The sequence below is a fragment of the Petaurus breviceps genome, unplaced genomic scaffold (genome assembly GCF_028583685.1).
Source record: "Petaurus breviceps papuanus isolate PSGF00001 unplaced genomic scaffold, PetGlider_PUasm1.0 175, whole genome shotgun sequence".
Lineage (NCBI taxonomy): Eukaryota > Metazoa > Chordata > Mammalia > Diprotodontia > Petauridae > Petaurus > Petaurus breviceps.
In genome coordinates, this window is record NW_027185764.1 from 30809020 (window position 1) to 30831138 (window position 22119).

Sequence of the window (22119 nt, forward strand, 5' to 3'; positions counted from 1 at the left end):
CACCACAGACCCACAAACAAGGTCCAAGAGGTTAGCCCAAATCATCAGTAAAGTCCCAGGGCCTCCAAAACCCTTTTCTAGGACTTCTGTAAACATACAACCAGAAAATCCTCTTTCAGGTCTTCCAGTAAGTTCCCAGGGCTTCTGTACAAAGTATCGCAAACAAACATCAGCACAGACAGAGTGCTGGAATACCACAAGTTTTCTCCTTCTTGACTCTGCCACCACAAGAGTCCTCTTCTCAGTTCATCTCAATTCTCAGTTCAGTCTTCAGTCCAGCAGCAGCTGCCCTGCCTCCATGATTCTTACCCCAGGAAATTCTGTCTGTTCAGCTTGTGTTCTTCCTTATATACTGTATAGCTCCTCCCCTTCCTGTTGAAGGAGTTCATGAATTCTAGGGTTCACAAGCTGTGGGGTTCACACATTCTGTTTATTTTTTTTTTGCTTTTTGGAGGGCAGTTGGGGTTAAGTGACTCACCCAAGGTCACATGGCTAGTTTTTGTGTTAAGTGTCTGAGGCTGGATTTGAACTCAGGTCCTCCTGACTCCAGGGCTGGTGCTCTATTCACTGTGCCAGCTAGCCACCCAGCATGTTCTGTTTCATAACAGACTTGATAAAAGGCTCAAAAGTAACTTGAACTGAAACAAGGTGTTAATTCAATAGCTGAAACAAGGTGTGAACTACTTCTATGCTTGCCATTACAGTCAGGGAGGAGTTTACAGTTCCTAATGTTATGAGGTGCTGGCATAAAGGACTACTTTTGATTGGGAAGGGGGGCTGTGAATTGCTAAATACTCTATCAGCTGTGTCCAGTAGGAGGAGAAAGTATTAGCTTTGTTATTGTCTTGATAATGATTGTTTAATGCCATATCTTTTGTCAGATTATCTTTACAGTGTCTGTTTTTATTGGAATTATTAGTATCAATAACCATTATACTTGTTTACTGAGAAAGTTGTATGGTTTCTATGGAAACCAATTTGTGATAGAGATAATATAGGCAAAGAAAAACAGTGATTAACAATATTAGAAAATTATGAAGAAAGTTACTAATAAAAACTTAAGAACTCTGGCAATAAGAATGCTTACATTTGTGTACTTGTTTGTACAGGGTAACTTAAGCACCAGTTCCTACATGAAATCTTTTTGGATCCTTACTAGCTGCTAGTGCTTCTCCCCTCTCCCGCAAATCACCTTCTCTTTATTTCTTTGTCTATCTAGTCATCTAATTGTTTAGTATGAATTTATATGTCTGTGTAATCCTTGGCTTCAATGGCCCCTCCCAAAGATACTTTGTTTACTATTCCTTTACTGTTAATAGAGAATAGAAGTTTGGGAGAGAGGCAGTTTTAAATGTCCTCTGGATAATTAGCTATTTTGCCTGGAGAGAGACTCTTTGGTGATAGAAGACTAGGAAAATTTCTTTCCTAAAAGACCAATTGAGTTGACTGTCAAGGTGAAAGAACTAGAATATATATTTCTTGAGAACTGCTTTTAATTCTTGTGCTCTAGCCCAAATAGAATTCTCAAGCATCTTTGACTTCTCTCATGACCTGAGTGGTAGGACTGTTTTTCCAGAGTTGAGAAGTCAGCAGTTGCAAATGATAGTTAGAAGTGTTTGTGCACTTTCTTACTCTTATACGTTTTAAAAATATCTAAATATATCTTTGTCTTATTTGTTACACTGTTAGTAAATTGTATAGTCCTTAGTACTTATTTACTTACGACTTCAATACCAGAGGATTTGAGAAAGAGGAAAGAAAGCTTATGGGAAAAGTTTTATCCAGTTTATTCTGTAGGCTAAAGTGGAGACTGAGTTTATTGATCGATAAGAAAGATTGTGCATTTCTGTTCATTTGTGAGGAAATATTAGTATATAACTCTTGATTGCCTGAGTACCCAGGATAAGAATTAATAAGGTAATAAGTCAAGCAGTAGTCTGAGGGTTGGGGGTTATTAGTGACCAGTGTCACTTAGACTACACATAGTGGTATCATGTGTACACCTGCTGTATATACATGCTGTCTCCCCCAGAACTCTGTCGTGGTCCTTCTTTTCTTCCCTCTATCCTATTGTATTTGATAGTTTCATCTTCTTCCACTGGATTCAATTACCAGCTTTAGGCTAATGATTTTTAGACCTGCTTACGTAGTCCTAACTTCTCTTCTAATCTCTAGACTCACATTTTTAACTGCCTGATAGACATCTCGGATTGAATGTTCCATAGACTTCTTAATTCTCTATATCCAAAACTGAACTTATCTTTCCCTCAAACCTTTTCCCTTTCTAAACTTCCCTATTACTCTAAACAGCACCACCATGCTCTTAGTCACCTTAAGCTTGCCTCTCATAATCTGCTGCTGTCTTGTTGATTTTACCTATATAACATTTCTTGTGTATGCTCTCTTCTGTCTGCCATTGCTACCACCATGGTGCAGGCGCTTATCACCTCATGCTTAAACTATTGCAGTAGCCATCTGGTTAGTCTTTTCCTCACATCTCTCTCTTCTCCAGTCATCCTTCACTCAGCTGTCAAAATAATCTTCCTAAAGAACAGATCTGACTATATCTTTGTCCACTCAAAAAACTTTTAAAAACTCTGTCACATCTTCCTCCACTCAAAAAACCCTTTTTAAACTTAATCACATCTGTGATCAAATATTAAATCATCTGCTTGGTACACAAAGCCTCTCATAGTTTGGCCCCTTCCTCCCCTTCCAGTCTGCTGATACCTTCCATTCTCCCACATGCGCTGTGATCCAGCAATACTCTTCTCCTTGCTTTTCCTCACAGAAAACACCACATTTCCAGATGCTGGGCCTTTTCACTGGCAGTTCCCTTTCCCTAGAATGCTCTTCCTCCTCATCTCTACTTCCCTGGCTTACTTTATGTCTCAGCTTAAATCCTAGCTTCCATAAGTACTGGTCCTTCTCAATGCTAGTACCTTCCCTCTGTTGATTATTTCCAATTTGTCTTGTATATCTTATTTGTATGTAGCTCTTTGCATGTTTCCACCATTAGGTTCTGAGCTCCTTGAGAGCATTGGACACTTAATTAATGCATATTGACAGACTTTTCCCCCGATTGAATGTAAGCTCTAGCATAGAATATAGAAGACATTTAATCAGGGATTGCTTGATTGATTTTATCATAAATTGTTTTGTCATACTAAATCCTGAGGTCTTTAGAAAGGTAAGACTTTGGTGTATATATCACATCTCCTGGTTTTCTGCTGAAGCATTTTAATAAGTGCATTGACTGTATGACTTAGAAGACTTAGGATTCAAATTCTGTCTAGTAGCCAGATGACCGTGGGCAAATCATTTCACTATCTTTAAACCTTAATTTCCTCATCTATAAAATGAGGATAATAATAATACAGATTTTTTTGTGAGGCCCAAATGACATAATGGATGTAATAAAACCATATTTTGCAGACTTTAAGGTTCTATATAAACGGTCGGTATTTTTATTATTTATAGGTCTTTTTGAGTATATTTTTCTTTATTTAACCCACCAAATGTTGACTATTTTGATGGTGGTTATCAGTTACAATAAAAAAAAGGAAACATTATGCATCTAGGTGGCATAGTGGATAGAGTGCTAAATTCAGAGTCAGGAAGTCCTGAGTTCAAATCCTTTCCCAGACACCTACTAGCTGTGTGATGCCTAGGCAAGTCACTTAACCTCTTCAAGAGTCAGTTTCGTTATCGATAAAATGGGGATTTTGAAGGTGCTACTTTACAGGGTGGTTGTAAGGATCAGATGTGAGAATAGATGTAAAATGTTTTGTAAACCTTAAAGTAATAGGCATATGCTAGCTATATCATCATCGTCATCAATAATAAACTTCTTGACTGTATTATAATCTTCAATTATAATCTATAAATCAGGCCTTATCAAGATGATCACATCTTGGAAGAATAAGGAGGATAGTTTAAAGTATCTGGATGTACTTTTCCTAGGTAATTTTATTGCTTGTCCTTAATGCTTACCATTGTATGATAAGCCAATGACAAAAGATCATGTTTTGTACTATTCTTAAAAATAAGAAGAAGAGGCATGTCTGTATTCCCTTATTGTCTAAGTGTTGCTCTGGTGGTTTGGTTTTGTTTTGCTTAATTTTTGTTTTCTCTCTTTTTTTCATCAAGGCATTTAATAGCACATATATCAATGGAAGGATATTTCTCAATGAATTTTCCTTTTTTTCTTTTGAGTTTGGCTTGATTATTCTACCAAATGGCTAACTTTCATTAGTCATACTATTGGAATTTTTACCTGGTGTCTAAATTAAAAAAATTTTTTTTTTGCTTTGTGGAGGGGAGAATACAGGGCAATTGGGGTTAAGAGATTTGCCCAAAGTCACATAGCTGGTAAGTGTTAATTGTCTGAGACCAGATTTGAATTCAAGTCCTCCTGACTCCAGGGCTGGTGCTCTATTTACTGCCCTACCTAGTCGCCCAGTTTTAAAATTTCTTTCTGCTCTTATAGTTTGCATGATTGCATTTCTTCTTATTTCTTTTCAGAAATCTTAAAAACTTGTCAAGCGAAATGGAGTATATGACAATTAATGGAACAGCACTGAAAAATCTGGAAATTTTACAGAATCAGGTCAGGAAAAAATAACTAGTTGATTGCAAATTTTTGTTGGGAGGAGGGAGAATCATAGATAGTCAGTGCTAATGAATACATTTGAAATGGAAGATTAATCCTTTGTGTCCCACCAGACCATTCTCTTTCTTATCTGATTGTTACTTGGAAGCAACAGTTTCAGGATATTAACTTTAAAGAAACACATTGAGAGTCAGACACTGATAAAGTTTTTTTAGCGGGACATTATTTTTAAGAATTATAATGAAAGCTGTTTTATGGCTAATTTCTTCCTGTACTCCTTTTAAAATTTTTCTTAAGTTTACACCAAGAACCGTGTGAAATTCATGCAAATTCACTATCAAATAAAACAAACATGATACAAAATTTAACACTATAAACAATATAGTATTTCATTTTTGTACTAGTACAGTTTTGTAGTAGTTAATTGTCTAGTTAATTTGTACTGGTTAATTGACTAATTTTTAAAGTAATGGAGACTTTAATAAATATTTCTTTCATTTGTTAAACTTAAGCTTGCAAGTGAAGTATTATATTTTGAAAACAGTATTATAAAATCATAAAGTTAGAGGGCCAGAGGGACTTTAAGATTATCTAATGAAACAATTGAATACTAAACTGCCCTATATCTTTCAAATTTTTAAAGCTCTCTGGGGGTATTGCTGATAACAACAGTGATAGGGATTGGACCTGTGATTTTACTGGTGTGGGGAACTCCCTGCACTAATTCAAGTTGGTACTTTTTCTGCAACTTACAGCCTTAGGAGGTTACTGAGTCACTGAGAAGTGAAGTTATTTGGGTCACACAGCCAGTGTGTGTCAGAAGCGGGACCTGAAGCCCAGTCTTACTGACTTGGAAGCTGATTCTCTATTTGCTGTGCCCTGCTGATTTTCATAATACCTTAAGATAGATTTTGCACTTCATCAGTCAGACATTAAGTACATCTTATGTGCCCACCATTGTGCTAAGCACCAGGAATATAAATACAAGAAGGAAGACAGTTCTTGTCCTCAAGAAACTTACATTCTAGTGGAGGAAGACTGCACACAAAAGAAAGGGGAGAAGAGACTGTGGGACCCAGGCATGATCAAGTCTGGCATACAGCCCAGAGAAGAGATGCGGTCAGCGCATACTGACTTATGTCCAGCTCTTTTAGTTTTTCTTGCATATTGTTGCCAGATGGCATCTTTAGAAAACTCTTTGATCAATTTATTCCTTCACTTAAAATCATGCAATGGTTCTCTTTTGTCTATCACTTGTCTTAGAGGGAAGAAGGAAGGAAGGAAAGAAGGAAATATTTACTTAGCTCCTCCTGTGTGCCAGGCACTGTACTAAGCACTTTATGAATATTAGCTTGTTGCTCATCCTAATCCTGGGGGAAGGTGCTATTATTATCTCCATTGTACAGTTGAGGAAACTGAGGGAGACAGAGGTTAAATAACTTGTCAGGGTCAGCTATTAAGTGTCTGAGGCTTGATCTGAACTCAGGACTTTCTGATTCCAGGCCCAGTGCTCTGTCCATTGTTTTCTAGTGGCAGAGATGCTAGATATAGGGTCAGGAAGATCTGAGCCCAAATACGGCCTCGACACCCCTAGCCAAGTTACTTAATCTGTTTGAAGCTTAAGCTTCTTCATCTGTAACAGGAAGGAACTGGAATCATGGCCTCTAAGGTCTCTTCTAGTTCTTGAATCCAATCCTATGACCATACATTTGACTTTATATCCTTTATACACCAGCCTATCCTACCTGTTAACCACTTAATTTCTTTTCTTTCTAATGCAAATCTTCTGGTCTTGTTAAATCATATTTTTGTGTTCATCTTTCTCTTCTGCTTATTTGCCTTCTGTACCCCTTCTTTACCTTTTTTTTTTTTTTTGCTGCTTTTTGGAGGGCAGTTGGGGTTAAGCAGCTTGCCCAAAGTCACAAGGCTCGTTTTTGTGTTAAGTCCTCTTGACTCCAGGGCTGGTGCTCTATTCACTGTGCCACCTAGCCTCCCCCATTCTTTACTTCTTAGCAGCCTTTCACACCATCAGTTACTTTCTTCTCTTGGGGACTCTTTCCATTCTAGGTTTTTGACGGATTGCTTTTTCCTGAGCTCTCTTCCTACCTCCTCTTCTCAAACTCCTTTGCTTGATCTTCATCCAGGTCATGAGAACTAACTGTTTGTGTCCCCCAAATTTCTGGCCTTGGCCCTTTTCTCTTCTTCTGTATCTCTTGGTGATCTCATCAGTTCCTATGGATTCCTTTATCATCTCTGCTGATGAGTCTCAGATCTGCTTATCCATCCCTAACCTCTCTCTTGTACCTCCAGTCTCTCGTCACCAGTTTTCTGTCGAACATTTATAGCTGGATATCTCATAGACATGTTAAACTTGACATGTCCAAAACTGAACTCATTATCTTCCTCCCCACCGTCCCACTTCCTAATTTCCCTGTTTCTTTCAAGAGCACCATGATGTTCCTATTTACACATGCTCACAACCTAGCTGTCTTTCTCAACTCCTCATTCTCTCCTCCCCTCCCAATATCCGATCTGTTGTCAAATATTACAGCTTTTACCTTTATAGCATCTCTTTTATGGCCCCTTCTTGACACTCGCATGACCATCTCCTTGGTCTGGGTCCCAGTTACCTATTTCCTGGCCTATTGCAATAGCCTCCTAATTGGCCTCCCTGCCTGAGGTGTTTCTCCATCCAGTCCATCCTGCAGTTAGCTGCAAGAAGTGATCCTTTCTAAGTATGGGTCTGACTGCATCATTCTTCTCTTTAGTAAACTCTAGCAGTTTTCTCTTCTGGATCAGGCAAAAATTTCTGTTTGACTTTTAAAGCCCTTTACAACCTGTCCTCTTTCTGCCTTCCCGTCACTCTTCTTCCCACCTTGTATTCTATAATCCAGTGACACTTACCGTCCTGCCATTCCTCACACGTGACACTCCTGCTCCTGCCTCTCTGCCTTTTCTGGCTCTCCATTGTGCATACAATGCTCTCCCTTCTTACCTCTCCTTCCAGGATTTCCTGACTCCCTTCAAGACTCAGCTTAAATCCCACCTTCTGTAGGAGGCCTTTCCTGATTTCCCCCCTCTCACTGCTAATGCCTTCCCTCTGAGATTTCCCAGTGTTTATCTGGCATGTACATAATTGTTAGCATGTTGTTTGTCCTATTAGAATGGGAGGTTCTTGAGGGCAGAGACTATGTTTTACTTTTCCTTGTAGCCCCAGTATAGTGACCAGCACATGGTAAGCATAGTAATGCTTGTTTTATTTACCAACTGACTACTTTAGCTAGTCTTCATCTCTTTAATTTTTTTTGGACTTCTCCAGTAATTAGTATATAAATTAGCATTTGATTATATGCTTTCCTATATTGTTGGCTAGTTGTTTTATATTTGTTCAGGGCATAAACTCCTTAAGAGTAAGGATCTCCATGGGGCAGCCAGGTAGCACAGTAAGAGCACCGGCCCCAGAGTTGGGATGACTTGGGATCAAATCTGGACTCAGACACTTAGCACCCACCCAGAAACACCTGGCCATGTAACCTTGAGCAAGTTACTTAACCCCAATTGCTTTAAAAAAAAAAGAGTAAGGACCACCTGTTATGGAAGTCTGTACTCTCCCTGGACACATGCATAGTAAATGCTTACTGATTGATTTGCAGAAAGAGACAGCTTTTAAAAATCAGTCCTTAAAAAAGTATTAATACTTTAAAGACAAATTTTCTTCCTTTTGCTTGTGGGAGAAAGGCAAATTGTAGGAAAACAAGTTCTTATTGGGGAATTAGTTGAAAAGAACAAATACTTCCTGCTTTACCTTACCCCTGACCCCCAATATGCAAACATACCAACATCCAGCTCCTGAGGCATCTTCAGGCATTCTGTACACATTCAGCTCAATTCTTTTTACCTCCTCTACCTATAGTACTATCCAGTGATCAATAGATTTCTTTTTTTTTTTTTTAAAGCAATCGGGGTTAAGTAACTTGCTCAAGGTTACACGGCCAGTTATTTCTGGGTGTGGTGCTGAGTATCTGAGCCTGGATTTGATCCAGGTCATCCCGACACTGGAGCCGGTGCTCTTACTCGCTGAGCCACCTGGCTGCCCCTAAGCAATTGGGGTTAAGTAACTTGCTCAAGGTTACATGGCCAGGTGTTTCTGGGTGGGTGCTAAATGTCTGAGCCCGGGATTCAATCTCCAGGTCTTCTCAACACTGGAGCTGGTGCTCTTACTTGCTGTGCTACCTGGCCGCCTGATCAATAGATTTCTTAAGGGTAATCTGGAGGTATTGTCAGACTTTGAATAGTCAGAAAAAAGATTTAATTATATTCAGTATTCTGCATTCCCTAAGGGAAGCAATACAGCAACATATATTAGAAGAATTTTACACAAGGATTGAATAAAATAAAATTTTCTTATTAGTCTTGAGTTAAAAGAAATCCACTTGACAAGAACATCCCTTTCCTTGAAGTAAAATTTGGAATGCCTAAGGAGTCATGTGTTTTATATTAATTAAATGGCTAGTTTAGATAAATAAGCGAATGTTTGGTTACTTTTATTTTGTTTTTGTTTTTTTTTTGTGTTGGTCCTCCTTAGATGGATTCAAAATTCAGAGGCAGTTTGCTGTGGGTCTTAGATCACACTAAAACTCCTTTTGGGCGACGAAAACTGAAGAAGTGGGTGACCCAGCCACTCCTCAAAGCAAGGTAAAAATAGCCCTTTTTGGCATATCATATAGGTTTTTAAAATTTTTAATTACAATGTTACAGTAAATATCAGAATCCTGTAAACCATATCCCAAGATTTGTATACAATCAGTGGTTGCAGTGTAGAACTAAAGGTTGGGAGAATTATCTTTCAGGATATGGTAATACAAGTCATTCTGCTGTTTGTAGAATCTTTTTTATTTTTTTTCCACAAGGAATGAAATAGAGCCTAATTTTGGAGAACCTTTAGAATCCTTAATGAAGATTAGTCTCACTGTAGGGAATGGTAAAAGAACTTGGGGAGTGATCCTTATCAGTTTGACTTCTATAAGTCCAAGAGGAATTGGCCAGAAATAAAGTAATTAAACCTGCTGTTTATTGGATATCTTCCTCTGACTGCCAGAGCAGAGGCCTGAATGAGGTTTACAATATCCTCTTCTTTGTTGTAGTTATGTGCAGTACTAACAGTAATACTGTAGTAAACAGTCCTATATACTAAAGAATTATATGTAACTGCTGTGTATATTTCCCTGTTAGCAGACACCATCTTCTTGAGGAGCAAGAGGTTCTTTTTGTTTATCCCAGTTTACTTTTTCTGGGTCTTGTTCTTCCTTATCATAGACTTGCTCCTACTTATAGCCTTATGCATATTTGGATTTTAATTTTCTTACTGTTTATTCTTTTTTTTGGTGGCTAGGAACCCAAACAGAATATAAAATTATCCAGAGTAAAAAAGAATAACTTTTCTGGTTGACTCAACTGATTAGTATAACTTTGAGCCATCTATAATATGTATCTGTTGTACCAGATTTTTTTGTCCTTTTTATTTTTTTCCCAATTTATTTATTTATTTTTAGTTTTCAGCATTCACTTCTGTAAGTTTTCAATTTTCTCTTCCTCCCTCCCCTTCTGTCCCCAAGATAGCACGCAATCTGATATAAGCTCTATACATACATTTCTGTTAAACACATTTTCACATTAGTCATGTTGCATAGAAGCATTATAATGAATGGTAGGAAACATGAGAAAGAAAAATAGTACAAAAAAGAAAATAGTGTGCTTCGCTGTGCATCCCAACTCCCTAGGTCTTTTTCTGGATGTGAATGGAATTTTCCACCATGAATCTTTTGGAATTGTTTTAGGTCCTTGCATTGCTGAGAACAGCTAAATCTATCAAAATCAGTCATAGAAGACTGTGGCTGTTACTATGTACAGTGTTCTCCTGGTTCTGCTTACTTCACTCATCTTTTTGTTCCCTTTAGATAAGATTTTGGTGTTATCTGTTTACTTGTATACTGCTTTGTTTATTACATTAGGCCAGATAGCATTGTAACACCTTTGTTAAGACTGTTGGAATGGGGGTAACCTGGAGTTTCTCCCAGATTTACATGTTGTGCCCCAAATTTGTTGGGGAGCAAGATATCTTAAGTAAACTATTAGTAATAAGCCTTTGAATCTATAAAAAATGGTTTATGGATTATGAAAATTTGAGGCAGTATGGAGTAGTGCAGTGATTTCCAGTGTATTTTGTTCCTCGAGTTTCTTTCTACAAAAAAAATGTATTGTGGACCCCCGGGTAATTTTGTGTACCATTCATAAAATTCTTTCAGAGTTATTTACTGAGTGCTTACTGTAATGATGATGATAACTTGCTCCAAAAGCTTCAAAATAAAAGTTACATGATATAATTATTATTATAAAATTTTATTCTGCCTACAATTATGAAAACTCTAACTATAAAATTATGAAGTGCTAATCATGTTACAAATATTTTATATGGGACAATCTATAAGAATTAAAAGAAGTAATCCATCACAATCTCATATGCTTATTATTATCTGTAAGATTTCATATTAATTTTATTTTTGTAAATTTTGTAGATTGTAGATAACATTTCAAGTGACAAATTACCTCTTCAAAGATATATATATTATATGTATATATATAATCATATATAAACTTAATTTTGATGTTGGACTTTATTTGAACAAAGGTTTGCAATATTTGGCTCAGTACTAGGCAGACATGGTCTTAAAGTTGGATTCACCTTAAGTTTATTTCTGTGTTTTGATTTAGGACAAGAATAAATGAAAACACTTGCTTATGCAAGTGTGTGGTGAAAAATGGTAGGAGAATTTTACAAGCTTTCTTAATGAAAGATAGAAATCCATTTTTTATTTTTAGTCACCTAACTAGTCAATAAACACAAAAAGCTGGTTATGATATAAAATATTTACTTTTTTTTTTTTTAAGCAATCGGGGTTAAGTAACTTGCTCAAGGTTACACAGCCAGTTATTTCTGGGTGTGGTGCTAAGTATCTGAGCCCAGATTTGATCCCCAGGTCATCCCGACACTGGAGGCGGTGCTCTTACTCGCTGAGCCACCTGGCCGCTCCAAAATATTTACTTTCTTACTGGCCAATAGCAAGTGCTATATGAAATGGCAAATTTATTTAAAGTTTAATTGCACATATTGCTTCATTTTCAACATTGTTTATATAGACACTAAGCTTTGTAAGGAAAGAATGTCTTCAGACTGGACTTTCTTTTCTTCTACTGCTGGCTATATACCCTCACAGGAACTCCACTGAATGCCTTACCAAGGTTGCCAACCAGTTCATTGAAAAATATGCCAGGTTAAAGAATAGTAATGTAAGTGGCGGATATGTATACATTAAAAAGCAGTCTTAGCACTGCTGTGAGAGGCCTTCTCAGGTCTGTTTCTGTAGAATGTTTGTAGGGGTCTGCAGTCATCTCAGGATGGCTTGCAACGCAAATGCCTGGGGATTATAAGTTTTCAGACAGCCTGATATTTGTGCTACAAGAATGCAGACACTTGTTAGAGTCTTATTAATCATGTGGTTGCATAGCTGATGAAGTACAATTTATGGGGTAACAAAAAGGGGCTGAGGGAGCTTCTTCAGTGCATTGTGCACCTATCTGTGTGTGGATGCCAAAATCATTGTGCACAAGACCATAACAGTTTTGAACCTCTTCAAAGACAGACCTATAATGTTTCAAACATATACACACTTGGGGCGGTCAAGTGGTGCAGTGACTAAAGCGCCAGCCCCAGAGTCAGGAAGACCCGAGTTCGGTTCTGGCCTCAGACACTTAACACCCACACACAAAAAAACTAGCTGTGTAACCTTGGGCAAGTTACTTAACCCTGATTGCCCTCCAAAAGGCAAAAAAAAAACAACCCCAAAACAAACATATACACAATTGCCACAGAGGAAAAAAAATTTGTAACACAACTAGGCAGTTTTTTACTGCTTAAGGTGCACTTTTAGAATGAGCCCCTTGGACCATCTTAGTAAACTCCCAAGGGCTTCACAAACCACTAAATGGAACCTATGTGTTTAGTGAATAAAAAGCTATTCTTGGAGTCAGGAAGAAGTGGGTTCATATAAAATGATAGCTAAAATTTATCTAGTGCTTACTATGTGCCAGGTGCTGTGCTAAAAAGCACTTTACAGTTATTTCATTTACTTCTCAGAATAACCTTATGATATAGGTGCTATTATTCTCCACATTTTTATGGGTGAGGAAATATCCTACTTTTGAAACCTGCTAACTGTGTGACCCTAGGCAAGTCACAGCTTTTCAGTGCCTCAGGAAAATACTTAAAGTATAAATTACAGAATGGTTGTGGCTCTCTATTGGTAAAGGGAGTTTCCTCACTGGGAGTTTCTTAATCAGTGAAATCATAGGACTAGACTAAGGCAACTAGGTGGCTAGAGTACCAGGCCTAGAGTCAGGCAGAGGCATCTTCCTGAGTTCAAATCTGGCCTCAGAAACTTATTAGCTGTGTGACCCTGGGCGCATCACTTAACCCTGTTTGCTTCAGGTTACTCATCTGTAAAGTGAGAAGGAAAAAGCAAACCACTCCAGTATCTTTGCCAAGAAAATCCCAAATGTGGTCACCAAGAGTTGGACATGACTGAAAATGACTCAACAACAACAACAAAAAGGCACACACACAGAAAGACACAATATTTAAAAATAATCCTAAAAATATAATGCAGACCATTATTCATGAAAAGAGGATGACAGTGGATTAGCAGTGACCCCTACCATAGTCTACAGGAAGGTCTGCTTAGATGTGGACTTTCTAATTCCTATGGGGGTGACTGGGGAAGGGGGAGATGGAGAGAGGCAAGCACATATACCAAGACCCACACAGATGTGGGGAGAGAAGAGGAGAGAAGAAGGAAGAAACAGAAAAGGTAAAGGGCCAGTGGCTGCATTCCCCTTCTCAAGCGGAGGAAAGGAGGAAGATGCTGCTGTTTCATCTCTAATATGAAGGAAAAAAAACAGTGAGGAAGAGAAGGCATAGAAGGTCAGGCTGAAAGCATACGCAGTACTTCTAATCAAACTAGACTAGACTCTCTCAGTCAGGTGCTTCCAAGTCATCTCCTCATTTTAGTCCCAAAGTGTAATCCACCTTCTTATCTGAAGTTCTTTTAGAAAGAAGTAATTTTTAAGTCTGAGTGCCGCTGTCTCCATTTAAAGCCTAGATTTCTGCTTCCCTCTATCCAGTCCACACTACTCATTGAACACTATATCCTCAAACCAAGGTGAATTTCTCCATCTGCAATAGAAAGTTGTGTACTTAATCCCTTAGGGGAGATTGTTCTGTCCCTAATTACTTGCCTAGGAGCTGAGGGAGAGAGTTGTGACTTAATTGACTTCTCTTTCCCCATTCAAGCAAACATTTATGTAGTACCTACTGTATGCCAGGCACTGTGCTAAGCACTGGATATACAGAGAAAGGTGAAGACAGCCCCTGTTCTAGAGGAGCTCACAATCTAATGGGGGAGACCAAATGCAAATAACTATGTACATACAAACTATATGCAAGATAAATTCAAAGTAATCCACAGCGGAAATGAATTACGAGGGATCAGAAAAGGCCTCCTGTAGAAGGTGAGACTTTAGCTGGGACCTAGAGGGAGCCAGGGAGGCCAGGATGAAAAGATGAAGAGGGAGAACATTCCAGTCATAGGTAACAGCTAGTGAAAATCCTGGGGTGACTAAATTGAAGAGTATGATGGAGCATAAGGTCAAGCAAAGACTAGAAAGTGAAGGGGCAAATTATAAAGGGCTTTAAACACCAAAGGATTTTATCGTTGATCCTGCAGGTGGTGATAGGGAGGCATTGGTGTTTCTGGAGTCAGGTCACTGTAACCCTGACATTGCTGGACCTGTTTTTTCAGATGATTCCATTCCAGTAAGGTCAGGGTAAAGCACGGATTATCACCGTAACTCTTCAGTATTGTGTTAGACATGCTAGCTATGGCAATAGACAAGAAAAAGAAATTGAAGGAATAAACATAGGCAAAGAAGAAATAAAACTGCCACTTTTTGTAGGTGACTTAATGGTTTACTTAGAGAACCCTAGAGTCAATGAAAAAGCTAGTTGAAAACAATTAACTTACTAACAACAACAAAAATAGGAAAATGGCTAAGTTCAGCAAAGTTGTAAGATATAAAACAAACCCACACAAATCATCAGTATTTCAGTATATTACTGACAAAACCTAAGTGATAGAATACTATTGTGTTATATGGAATGATGAAGGGGATAGTTTCAAAAAAGCCTGGAATGACTTAAACAAATTGATGCAAAATGAAGGGAGCAGAACCAGTTTAGCCACAAAAGGTAAGAGAGATATGGGTTGATAGTGAGTGGGGCTGTATGGGTCAAGTGAAAGTTTTTGAGGTTAAGGGAAGCAGGGGCGTGTTTGTAAGCATTAGAGAAGAGACTGAAGAGACATAGGAAGAGACTGAAGAGAAGTGAGAAATTGCTCCAAGATGCCTGCTGTCAACTATGGCACAACCAAAGAAGGCAGAGCTGAGAACTCTTACAAAACCTTGGTGAGCTCATTTACTTAAATATCTTAGTGGATCTGTGGGTTCTTTAGTGTGAGTGTTCTTTCCACCAATATAAACTGTCATCTTGTGAGATTCTTGTCCTTCCCATAAATCCTATTATAATAAAGGCTTCTTGAAGGTAAGGACCGTTTTTTTGTTTTTTTTTTGTCTTTGTGTACTCAGTACCTGGAACTGTGCCTGGTACATAATAGGTACTTAAGAAATTCTTGCTGAATTAAATTCAATAGAATCTTCTAGAACAGATATCAAACATATTAGAAGTTTTCCTCTGGTTCTTTAAACATTTCATGAATACCAGTGCAACTTAAGGCTGTCTGTCTATTGGCCCTCACTGCTACTATATACTCAGTCCATCACCTTTTTAAATTTATAAATGTCCTTGATTGTTTTATGTTACTTCTTACATGTGAGACCTCATTGGTAATGTTTTATCTTACATATATAAATCATGTGTATTTTTATTGTCCTTTGGGTCACCTGGAATTTTGTTTCTTACTAGATCATGGTGTTTCATGATTCACAGTCCTATAGGATCACTGGGATAATGTTGTTATTTTTATACCAAGCTCATAACAATATTCACCTCATTTAATACATTACCTGTCATTTCTTCTCTTAGGTAATTTGGACTGCCACCACCCAGGGCATAAGAAGCTTCTCCTTTGAGAGCCATTACCCTGGGATTCATAGCCCTCTTTTTCCTTTCACTTCTTCTGTAATACCCTTTCCTGCTGGGTCTACTGGATTCAGTTAGCCATTTTCCTTTTTTTTTGTTGTAGTTGTTGTTAGTAAGTTGATATCATTTGTTTTTACATCATCTTTATTTCCCGGCTTATTCCTCTTTGTGCCCCTCCCAGAGAACTTTCCTTTACCACAAAGAATAAAAAAAGAAGGGGAAAAAAATATTTTGACAAAACCTGCCAACATATTGAAAAAGTTTGATTTTAGAGCAGTGTTGACATTTAGAATCTCACATTGCTACAATAAGTGGAGAGGTGTTTTCTTCTAGCTCTCTTTTTTTTTTATCAGGAAGAACTTGGTCATTATAATTTCACTACATTCAGTTTCCGTTGCTTTTTTTTTTTCCTTTTGGAGGGTAATTGGGGTTGTGACCTGCCCAAGGCCACACGGCTAGTGTTTATGTTAAGTGTCTGAGGCCAGATTTGAACTCAGTTCCTCCTGACTCCAGGTCTGGTGCTCTACTCACTGCACCACCTAGCCGCCCCTTAGTTGCTTTATTTTTGCTGTTTGTTTTATTTAAGTTGTTGTCTTCATTGTATATATCATTTCTCAGGTTCTGCTTCCTTCATTTTGTATCAGTTTGTCTAAGTCTTCTCATCCTTTCTTTGTGTTCCTTATATGCATCATTTCTTACAATATACTAATATCAGAATTCAAGCTCCCTGAAGTTAGGGATTGTTTTCATTCTTATTTTATTTTAATTTTTTAGATTTTTCTTTTTGGAGGGGGAAAGGTAGGGCAATTGGGGTTAAATTAACTTGCCTGAGGTCACATGGCTAGTTTTTTTTTGTGTGTGTTAAGTGACTATAGGCTGGATTTGAACTCAGGTCCTCCTGACTCCAGGGCTGGTGCTCTATTCACTGTGCCACCTAGATGCCCCTGATTGTTTTCATTCTTTGTTTCACTTAGCAGAATATCTAGCACATAATAGTATAAACTTAATAAATGCTTGATGACAGATTGATTTATGTTTGGTCCCTATTTATGTAGCCATTCCTCAATCATAGAAATCTTTGTTTCCAGTGCTCTGCTACTATAAAGAATGCTTCAAATAATATAATAAAATCATAGAGTAGGTAGGGGCCTAGTCTTCTTGCCCAACCCCCACCTATGTGATCATTAAATTCATTGGTTCCACATGCTTTTTTAAGTGCCTGCTATGAACCAGGTCCTATATATGTGATCATTAATTCATTGATTTCACATGCTTTTATTAAGTGCCTACTATGAACCAGGTCCTGTATAAGTCTTTCGGAAGACAGACAAAAAGGAAACCATATGTGTCCTTAAAAAGCTTAGGTTGTATTGGGGCAAATAATATGCACACATATACATACACACAGTCAAATGACTGTCCAGGGCATGGCTGCTGGGAGGATCAAGACGGGCTTCTCATAGGAGGTGGCCCCTGAACTGAATTGTGAAAGAAGCTTGGGCCTCCAGGAGAGGGAAATTGAGGTGAGGGTGTATTCCAGGCCTGTGTAGAGCTCTACAGCTTGTGTAGAGACACTGAAACAAGAAGTGAGCTGTCATGTAAAGGGAGCAGCCAGTATGCCATTTGGTCTGGAACATTGAGTGTAGGAGGGGCAGTAGTTGTCAGTAAGCCAGCAGCGTATTTCTGGGCAGCTAGGTGGTTCAGCAAGCAGAGCTTTGGGCCTAGAATCAGGAAGACTTGGGTTCATATCCGGCCTTAGACACTTCCTAACTATGGTCCTGGGCAAGTCATTTAACCTCTGTTTGACTTAGTTTTCTCATTGGTAAAATGGGAGTAATAACAGCACCCATCTCCTAGGGTTGTTGTGAGGACCAAATGAGATGATACTTTTAAAAAGTGCTTAGTACAGTGCCTACTGGCACACCATAAGTACTGCGTAACTGTTACTTTTTTTATTATTAAGATTATGTTATGATGTTGTATTAACATTATATTATGATATTTTTATATTATGTTATTTGCTATAGAGATTATAAACATAATTAGTGATAATAGCTATAATAATAAACACCGGTATAAATTCAATTGGAGCCAGATTATGAAGGACTCTTAGAACCCAACAGAGGAGTTTGCGTCTTATCCTCGAGGTAAGAGCATCCTGGAGCTTCTTAAGCAGAGAAGAGACATGGTCAGATGTGCGCTTTAGGAAAATCACTTTGGCCACTGGGCAGAGGATGGATTAGCAAGGGTAGGAGCTAGGGAGAGGCTAGGAGACCAGTTATGAGGCTACTGCAATAATCCGGGTGGGAGGTGAGGAGAGACTGAATGAGAATAGTGATTGACAAGAGGTTTTGAGCCTTCATTTGAAAACCTCCAGCTGCTGTCTCCTTAGGCAGTCTATTCATATTTTAGATTGCTTTTATAAAAAAGAAGATTTTCCTTATATTAAGTCAAAATCTGTTGCTTTGTAGTTTTATTTCCATCAGTCCCAGTTTTGTCCTCTGGGACTAAAACAGAAAGAGTCCTGGATTTAATACCAGAAGCTATTGTTTTGAGTTCTGACTCTTCAACTAACTGCCTTTTGAACTATTCAAGTCATTTTTCTCTGGGTCTCAGTTTCTTCATTTTTAAAATGAGGGTGTTAGACTAGATGATTTTTAAAGCTTCCTTCTTACTTTAACATTTTCTAGTTCTATAATCCCCTTTCTACATGATAACACTTCACATGCATGAAGGATTTGTCTTCTGGTCTATACCCAGCTAAGAGACAAACTCAGGACTTAGTTGGCATAGTTTGCATAGAGGAATGTTTATTATGTGTTTATGATGACAGTGATGACTAAATCACTTCGCCTACCTCAAGAAGATCAGTTTTATTTCCTGCTTATAAATTTATAGTACAAGGAATCTGATGATCTTAAAGCTCTGAGGAGTTGTGGTATTGTGTACCTGAGAGGGGGGAAAAAGACACAGGTCATGTCCTGTGGAAAGCTTCCTTCCTCATCTCTTTTGCACAGGTGGCCAATCTTAATTCTGTAGTATTCAAGGTTGTCAGGAAGAAACCAGAGTGTTGGTGCTTCTGAGGCTGACTTGAGTGTGATAAGTCTTGAGTGTGTTAGTATGAAAGAAGAGGTGGTGAGTTTAGGTGAAGATTAAGGGCTTGGAGTGTGAGAGGAGAGAACAGGATGTATATGTATATACTTGTATGTATGTATGTATATATGTATGTATGTGGAGTGAGAGTGAGTTAATGCAGATTTTGAGGTATAATGTTAGAAAAAAGCAATATTAAGGGATGTGGAGGTAGCCAAGGGCTTGAGACCCCCTTAGATATTCAGGAGTGACATGATGTGGGGAAGGGAGAGAAGGTGAGTATAGAGGCTAGGAATCCTCAGAAGGGCTGGGGTTGCCATGAATCTTGCTGGGTAGCCCCTTCCCCTCTATGGGTATCGTGGCATGTATACAAAGGACTTCTGGCCTGGCTGATAGGACCTCCATGCCATAAATATAATTACAAAGCAAGCAAAGATGAAAAATGAAAAGATCAGGTTTTGTCTAGTGTGATTTATCTGAATTTTGGGTAGTGAATTTACTTTGAGATTTCTATTTCAGAAGGAGATTGTCTGAGGAAAGAGGGGCCCCGTAGAGTAAGGGGACTGATTCATTGGTCTCTATAATTCTTCACTCAGGTGATGCTGTAGCAAAATTCAGCAAGATAACTGCATGCAAACATCCTACATATAATAAATTTTAGCAGTTTTTAATTATTAAGCAATAAAGCACAGATATCTGAATAAATATACCAGGAAATTTCTATTACTTAATTTTATTTATTAGAACATCTAGAGAGAAATGCACCATCAGTATACTTGTGCAATATAATTTTTTATTTATAGTGTTAAGTTTCATATACCTTTGTGTTTATTAAAGCAAATTTATATGGAGTTCAGTTGACTGTTAATTTAGTATTCCTCTGCAGAAGCATGTTTTCCCTGGTTTCCTACCCTTCAAGTAGGATGGACAGAAAATATGATATAAATTTCATATATTCTACTTTTATCATAAAGCACAGACCTACTTAAAATACAGTGTGACCTGAAAGTCTTCAATAATGGAGTTTTAAGATTTAATAGTTTGAACTGCACTAAGACTTTTGCACTAAGACCTATTCAGATTAGCCCAAACTTACTTTGTCTAGTGTTCCCTTCCTTAGACTATTACTACTTGTGCTCTGTTTAGCTATTAAATTTGTTTCCTTCATTTCTTTATAGTGATAATATTTGTTTTCTCAGCCTATTAAAATTCTCTGGATAGTCTTAAAGTTGAGATTTATCGGTTCTTGTAGCAAGTATCCTAACAAATAATTTTTCTATAATTGATGATAGCACTGTGGTAGAGAAAAAATGTTGAGGCATCTTTGTGTTTGTAAATATCTAGAGAACAGTGACAAAATTAGTCAATGACTCAGAGATGTGTGTGTTTTTAAGATAGTATAAAAAGTTAAGAAATAGCATACTGGAGTCTGTCCCCGGGTTCTGCTTTAGGGAGTGAAAGCCAAGGGGTCTTTTATGGGAGAGTATGATTATCTGCTACTTGAGTCAAGTATCCCGTGATGTTTCTTCAGAGGATTGTCTGCTTTCACAGATCAAAAGGTGTTGAATATATCCTCCAGATCCTAAGTTTCAAAACTTTTCTTTACATCTTTCAAGCTTTAAAAAGTACCCCATTAATCTAGGATTTTATCAACAAGTTCATCTTTACACATAATGTGTGGGATAAAGACCACTACCAGATTTTAAAAATCAGAGTCCGTGTCGAAAAGCAGAAAGAGTCCTTTATTCTTTCTCATGAGAAAGGGCACGTGGTGTCAGCCAGGGAGTGCAAATTTTGGAAGCTTGCAGATTTCTGTTATCCTAATCCTAACCTGGCCCACTCCCCTGTTCACTCCCCTGTTCGGTCTCACCATTGGTCTGTGAAGTGGGCACACAATCTCTTTGCAGGTAGCTAACTAATTGGCAAAACAATCTCAGTCCTTCATTACTATAATTATTCATGAATTAGTATTCTATCCGAGGAAGGTGTTTTTCAATCCCTCATTATGCACCAAATTTGGAGACAGCCAATGAGAGTTACAATTGACATTCCCTTATTATCATAATTATTCATTTGACCCTTCTACCCAATCAGAAGGAAAACAATTTTCAATTCCTTATTTATGCATATCTACACACCAAATTTAGGGGCAACCCAAAGAAGAGGCTAGTGTTTCTTATATAAGTTTTGTTACCTCATTTGGGGCCATTGGAAATTTAACCCTTTGCTATCTCTCACAATACCATTCATGATTTTATGAAGTTCATTTATATTTCTTCTTAGCTTTTGTTTTTCTACAAGAGTCCAAAATTTTTAGCCTGCCTTCATACAGTAACCCTTTCATTCTTTTTGCCATTGACTTTTAAAAACTCTTTGAATATGATAACAACCCAAAACATTACATATCCTCAATGAGCTTACTTTCTAGGGAGTTGTGGGATGGTGGAGGTTGAATAAATGTGATCAGAGCAGGGGGAGAATACTAACCCAGGGGATCCGGGAAAGGCTTTGCATAAATACCTGTGCTAGATGCCTTAAAGGAGGCTTTGGATTCCAGGCATTTTGGAGGGGGAAGAGTACATCCCAGGAATAATGGAGTAGGTAGTTTATTTAGAGGGCTGGCAGTGGAGATGGACTACTGTTTGGGGAGTGCCTTCTTAGGCTAGACTAGAACATAGAAAAGGTGAAGGTGAAGAACAGGAAATGTCTAGAGAGGTATATTGGAACCAAATTGTGGAGGGCTTTAGTTTCTAGGATTAGTTCTTATTTGGTCCTAGAGAGAATAGGAACTACTTGAAGTTTTTTGAGAGAGAGAGAGAGAGAGAGAGAGAGAGAGAGAGAGAGAGAGAGAGAAAGTGAGAGAGAGAGAGTGTGTGTGTGTGTGTGTGTGTGTGTGTGTATGTGTGTGTGTATGATCAGGTTTGTGCCTCAGGAAAGTTTTTTTAAAGCTCTCTGGAGGTATATAGATAGGATCATGATTTTAGAGCAGGAAAGGAGTTGAGACCATTTGATTCAACCCTCTCATTTTATAGATGAGGAAATGGAGGCCCAGGGAAGATTAAGTGACTTTCTGCAAGGTCCATAGATAGTAAGCACCAAATGTGGGATTTGAATCCAGGTCCCTTGATTCCAAATCTAATGCTCT

At 38.1% G+C, this 22119-nt stretch overlaps 1 protein-coding gene across 4 annotated transcripts in view; it reads left to right on the forward strand.

The window, feature by feature from the left end:
* Nucleotides 1–22119, forward strand: part of MSH3 (mutS homolog 3) — a 229874-nt gene that overhangs the window by 76236 nt on the left and 131519 nt on the right. For all 4 annotated transcript variants that reach the window (XM_069085027.1, XM_069085028.1, XM_069085029.1 and 1 more), the window contains 2 exons: nt 4525–4609; nt 9198–9307. In XM_069085027.1, coding sequence (XP_068941128.1) covers nt 4525–4609; nt 9198–9307 — 195 coding nt within the window. The remainder of the gene's footprint in view (nt 1–4524; nt 4610–9197; nt 9308–22119) is intronic.